Here is a 6,234-nt window from a genome sequence, read left to right as displayed (position 1 = left end):
AAGGCTGTTTCCTCATCTGTAAAATAGGGATAATAAGTGTAACTCACAGAGCTGGTCGCTCTGGGGATTAAATGCGATAACATCTGTGACCTGCTTGCTTGGAAGCGGACCTGGCACACAGTAAGTGCTCAATAAACGTTCATTCAAGGTGAGGAGTGGGGACGGCTTGGAGGAGCCCGGGGTCCTCCCAGCAGCCTGGGGGACTCGGGTCCAGCTCTCTGCCGCCGGGAGGGGCGTGGCCAACCCAGAGGGACGTGGTCCAGGCTTCAAGGCTGGACCAATGGGGGCGCCGAAGGGCGTGGCCCTACCCGGCATGGGCGTGACCTCGTGGGGTGGGAGGGGCCAGGCGCTGTGGGAGCCTCCGGGAAGAAGATGCTCGGGCCAGCAGCCACCGCCAGCCCCGTCGCCGTCGCCGCCCGCGCCCGCCGCCCCCCGGGTCCCCACTAGCGGCCGCCTCCGCCTCCCACCTCCGGCCACGCTCCTCCGGCCCCCCGCCCCGAGCAGGGTCTGGGGGGCTCGGCCCTCTTGCCCCAGGGAGCCAAGAGGAGAGGGGGGTCTTGTCCCCCCAGTGGCGCGTCCAGTCCCCAGCCTCTGTGGTCCCAGGAGAGACCCCACCCCTCAGTTCTTTCCCGGCCCTATCGGAGACCCCCCCTTGGCCCTGCCATTCTGCTCACAGCCGCTCTCCAGGCTCTGTCAGCCCCCCGAGAACCGGCTCCCCCCTACCCCCGCCTTCCCTCTCCGGGGCTCCCCCTCCCCCACCCCTCCACCGCCCCCTCCCCCTCCCACGTCCCCTCCCCTCCCCCTCCCCCGCCCCCCGCCCCCCGCCCCCCCCCACCATGAGGATGATGGCCGCCGGCGCGGTGCACGGCCTCTTCACGGCCTCCGCGGCCCCGCAGCCGCCGCCGCCCCCGCCGCCGCCGCCGCCGCAACCCCAGCCTCCCCAGCAGCCGTCGCCGCCGCCACAGCAGCCGCCGCCGCCGCCGCCGCAGCCGCCGCAGCAGCAGCAGCCGCCGCCCCAGGCCCCCCCCATGGAGCCCGAGGCCCCGGATTCCCGCAAGAGGCCCCTCGAAACGCCCCCCGAGGTGGTCTGCACCAAGCGCAGCAACACGGGAGGTGAGAAAGGGCTGCGGCTCCGGACGGGGGAGCGGGCAGGGGGCCTCGCCTTTCTCCATCCTTTCCCCCCTCCAGTGGCAGGTGCAAGGGCTCTGGGGAGGGGAGAGACACCCCTCCCCGAGGTGGGGGACAGAGCGGAGAGTTGAGGAGGGGGCTGGACCCCCTCCTCCTCTCGCCGAGGCCCGGGGCTGGGAGCTTTGTCTGCGAGGAGAGGGATTGGGGGGGAGGGCGTGATAAGTGTCCTTGGGGGGCGCAGAGGATGGGGGCGTGAGAGCCTCAGGGCAGATGTCTGTGTGTCCTTGAGGGGTGTGTGATGTGACCCTTTCGGGGCAGGGGTGTTCCCCGGGCTCGCGTGTCCTGGCTGGGGGAGGGGAAGGAGTAGAGGCCTGTGGACCGGGAGCTTCCCAGCCTCCCTCCCTGGGGATGTCCTGAACAAGGGTTGTCCCAGAGGAAGGCTTGTGTGGCCCTGGCGGGATCGTGCGTGGGGACAGGCTGGGTGGGTGTGTGGGGTGAAATGGAGGAAAGGGTGGGTGTGTAAAGCTAGGTGGGAGAATGTGAGACTAGGACAGGTATGTATGTGTGTGCATGTGTGTGTATGTGTGCCCTCTACGGCCTGGATGTGTGACATTAGGGATCAGGAATATGACAGCATAGAGGGGGTGTATGAGAAAGGGGACAGGGGCCGGGCTCCATGTTTGAGACCCTCCAGTGGGTACGTGTGACAAGGAAAGGTGTGTGCTTGTCACCCCCGAGGGGGCTGTGGCAGAGTGTGACACATGAGAGGGTGTGTGTGACAAGCAAGGGGGTGTGTGGGGGATGCTGAATGGACTGGTCCTGGGCGTGAGCCAGAAGAGGCCGTGTAGATCAGAGGAAAGGGGTCCAGTGTGTGTGACACAGGCGTGGCTGGGGTGGGGTGGTACTCAGAGAAGCTGGTGAGGGGATGTGACAAGGAAAGGGTGTGGGTGTGACTCCAGAGAGGCTGTGGCTGGGTGTGACACATGGAGGTGTGCAACAGTGACATCAGAGGGGGTGTGTGCAACAGGGAAGGTGGGTGTATGACGAGGGAAAGACTGGGGCTTATGGGTGAAACGCACGAGGGTGTGTAAAAAGGAGAAGGAAGGATGGGTCCCCATGTGACAGGGCACGTGTGCGTATGACACCCAGCTGTGTGTATGGGTGTAACAAGGAGAGGTGTGTGTGTGAAATGGCTGACTGTGTGACACCAGAGATATGGGGATGATTCTGCGTGTGTTTGACAAGGGACAGTGTATGTGTGTGTCCTTGTGTATTGGAGATTGCCGAATGTTTGACACCATGGAAGGCGGTGTGAGGGAAGAGAGGGGCTCTCCCTGGGTGTGTGACCCAAGGAGGTGTGCGTACCCGAGAAGAAAAGCCCAGCTGGCAGCTCTAGGTGCATGCCCTGCTGTGGAGGGCTCAGGGAAGAGGTGGGATTTCTTGGGGTCCTTAGAGCCCAGTCCCCTAGCTCCCTGGTAAGAGGGAGACCCCAGAGAGGACAAGCCCCTCCCCGCGGTCACCTTGCCAAAATCTCCACTTCCTCTGGTCTTTTCCTCCGGATGGGAGAGGGATGGTTTCAGGCAGAGTGCACCCTTTCCTCTCCACCAGGCCTGGCAGTGGGTGGGGTGGGGGCCTCCCACCTCCTCCCTGCGGATGAATACAAGCCGACTTTCTTCCTCCCATCCTAGCCCTCCCCCACCTCCACCCAGGTGGGACAGGAATCAGGGACCCCCTGGATGCCCGTGAGGGTGTCCAGCAGAAATTGGAGGAAAGGGAAGTTGGGGGAGGGGATGGGAGGGAGTTTCCTGTCCTTCTTCCTGCTCCCCCACCCCCAGCACACACATGAATATGTCCCTGACTTCCTTCCCTCCTTCCTGCCCCACTGCTGTTCCCAGTCCCGGAGAGATCAGGGACCCAGGAGGTCCCTGAGCCCAGTCAGACTGTCTAGCCCTCCACCCACTAACCTCTAGAGGGTAGGGGGTTCCCACCTTTCTCTTAAAGGGACTGAGATGCTTAGAATCTGATCACTTTGCAGCACAATTTAACACTGATGCCAGTGCTGCTAATAACAGTCAAATCTGCCTACTTGGCACCTACTACTCTGAGATATGGGTTAATATCTCAATACAACCCCTGGGAGAGATTATTTGAGCATCTTTTTACAGATGAGGAAAACTGAGGCTCGGCAAAATGAAACCGCTTGCCCAAGGTCACATGGTATCTAAGTGATGGAGCTAGAATTTACCCAACTCTGGGCTGCCTGGTTCCGGAGCTCCTGGACAAAATCACTGTGCTATCCTGCCTCCCTCCACAGCGGGGAAATTAGGATGAATCTTTAGGGACCATCTCCTCCAGACCGTCTCCCACCCTACTTCTGTTTACCCATGGGGAAACTGAGGCCAGGAGATGCAGAGGGACAGGTCTCCATTGACAGAAACACACTCAGGGGCAGGGCTGGGCAAGGGTCCAGGACTTTGACCCCAAAATTGAGGGCTTCTTTCAATAATATACATTCATAGCTGGGGGATGCTGGCTCAACCCATCCCCTTTTCTGAGCCTCAGTGTCTTCATCTGCCATATAGGCACATAAAAATGATCATAAGGAGCCGGGCACAGTAGGTCACGCCTGTAATCCCAGCACTTTGATAGGCTGAGGCGGGTGGATCATTTGAGGTCAGGAGTTCCAGAACAGCTTGGCCAACATGCTGAGACCCCGTCTCTACTAAAAATACAAAAATTATCGGGGCATGGTGGTGGGCACCTGTAGTCCCAGCTACTAAGGAGGCTGAGGCAGGAGAATCGCTTGAACCCGGGAGGTAGAGGTTTCAGTGAGCCGAGATCACGCCACCACACTCCAGCATGGGCAACAGAGCAAAACTCCATCTCAAAAAAAAAAAAAAAAGTCACCGTGAGGATAATACTAACAATAGCTACCTATATTATTGTTTAATGCCTCACGTGCAATTTCTTGTCATTCTCCCAACATGCTATGATGGAACAATAATAATCAGTTATAATAATGGCTAGACTTATGATACTACAGTATGCCAGGAATTATCATGGGAAGTGCTTGACATGGATCAATTCCTTAATCCTTACAACAATTCTATCATGTTAACCCATGTTACGGATGAACAGCTGAGGCACAGAGAAGTTAAGTCACTTGCCCAACATCACTCAGCTGATAAGCAGCAGAACCATGATGTGAACTCAGGCGGCTGGCTCCATTGTGTGGGGAGACACTAGAATGGGCCTTATTTTTGGATGGGGAAACTGAGGCTTAGAGGAGTGAGGGCTTTTCCTGGATGTCCCAGAAAGCAGTGGCCTACTGGACAGATGAGATTCTTGCCCCTCCTGCCCGCCTCTGGGAGTAGATGGGAGAAATGGAGGAGATGGTGGCAGTTCACGCTCGCTTCTGGGCACTGTGAGTGGCTGGCAGATGCTGCTGGGAGGAAAACGAGGCATTAAGGGCAGGAAGACTTGGGTGAAGAGGTTGGATGGAAACTCTAGTCAGGGACTCTTTGCAGAAATAAATGACCCCAGTCTGGCAGGACAATAACAAACGGTAGCCCCCCTTGATATAGATCGTAATTCTTAAGCTGCAATAATAATGGACCCCCGTACTCCTGACTATATTCCCACCTCTGTCAACCCCCCAAAAATAAAAACCCATATACAGACACATATACATATCTCACACCCTCAACATAGCTTACACCAGCCAGATCTTGCACCTAACGTCCCTCTTTTTTTCTTTTCTTTTTTTTTTTTTATTTCTGAGACGGTCTCACTCTGTCACCCAGGCTTGGAGTGTAGTGGTGCAATCATGGCTCAATGCAACCTTGACCTCTCAGGATCAGGTGATGATCCCATCTCATCTTCCCCAGTAGCTGGAACTACAGGTGTGCACCACCACACCTGACTAATTCTTTGAATTTTTTTGTAGAGACAGGGTCTTGCTATGTTGCCCCGGCTAGTCTCAAATTCTTGATCTCAGGCGATCCACCCACTTCATTCTCTCAAGGTGCTGGGATTACGGGTGTGAGCCACTGTTCCCAGCCATAGCCCTCATTCTTTGTTTTTGTTGTTGTTGTTTATTTTGTTTTGTTTTGTTCTGTTTTTTGAGACAGAGTCTCACTGTATTGCCCAGGCTGGAGTGCAGTGGCGCCATCTCGGCTTACTGCAACCTCCATCTCCCGAGTTCAAGCAATTCTCGTACCTCAGCCTTCTGAGTAGTTGGGATTACAGGCATGCGCCACCATGCCCGGCTAATTTTTATATTTTTAGTAAAGATGGGGTTTCATCATGTTGACCAGGCTGATCTCCAACCCCTGACCTCAGGTGATCCACCCACCTCGGCCTCCCAAAGTGCTGGGATTACAAGCGTGAGCCAGCATGCCCGGCCACATTCTTTATCACGAAGTCAACATCACCAGGGTTAAGAGCCCCTCCTAGAATGAGATCTTTCAGGATTCATGTCTTGCCACTGTCATGTGCTTGGTGTGGAATCCTCGGGCAAGTTATTTCACTGCTCTGGGCCTCAGCCTGCTTGTCTGAAACATGGAGGCAGGAAGATCTACCTCTCCGGGTTGTGTGCGTTAGATGAGATTGCGTATGTGAAGTACGTAGCGTAAGGCTGGTAGTTGGTAAGTGCTCAGTAAACAGTCGCTATCATCATCATCATTATTATTATTATATAAGTGCCACTGAGAATGTCATTTTCCCTTTTCACCATCCAATGGTGATTCACTCCAAGAAAACCGTGGCCCATCTGCCTTTCTCTCAGTCAGAGACAGTCACAACTCAAGGCAGCATCACACCTTTCAGCATCTCATCCCTACATAAGCACACTCTAGTTGTATTGCATTTCACACCAAATAGGCAACACCGCCATTCACAAAAGCACATCACACGCCTGAAGCCCCGCCCCTCCTTGGCGTACTGCTCCCACCCCACACCCTCACCATCCTCTGCCAGCAGCATCCCCACAGGCTCCCGATGGCAGTACCGATGTCAAACCCCAGCCTCCTCGTACCCTCACAGAACATACCAGCTCTCCCGTCCCCAGCCCCTAAACAAAACCATGAAGTGCCATGAGGACAACAC

At 56.3% G+C, this 6,234-nt stretch overlaps 1 protein-coding gene across 1 annotated transcript in view; it reads left to right on the top strand.

Annotated features, from left to right (window-relative positions):
- The first annotated feature begins 426 nt into the window (after positions 1-426).
- Positions 427-6,234, top strand: part of NOVA2 (NOVA alternative splicing regulator 2) — a 42,815-nt gene continuing 37,007 nt past the window's right edge. Inside the window, exon 1 of the mRNA XM_030913735.1 lies at positions 427-1,113. Within this exon, the coding sequence (XP_030769595.1) occupies positions 837-1,113 (277 nt within the window). The 5' untranslated portion in view covers positions 427-836. The remainder of the gene's footprint in view (positions 1,114-6,234) is intronic.

This window comes from Rhinopithecus roxellana, chromosome 12, assembly GCF_007565055.1.
Source record: "Rhinopithecus roxellana isolate Shanxi Qingling chromosome 12, ASM756505v1, whole genome shotgun sequence".
Classification (NCBI taxonomy): Eukaryota; Metazoa; Chordata; class Mammalia; order Primates; family Cercopithecidae; genus Rhinopithecus; species Rhinopithecus roxellana.
This window is presented reverse-complemented; position numbering and strand designations above follow the sequence as displayed.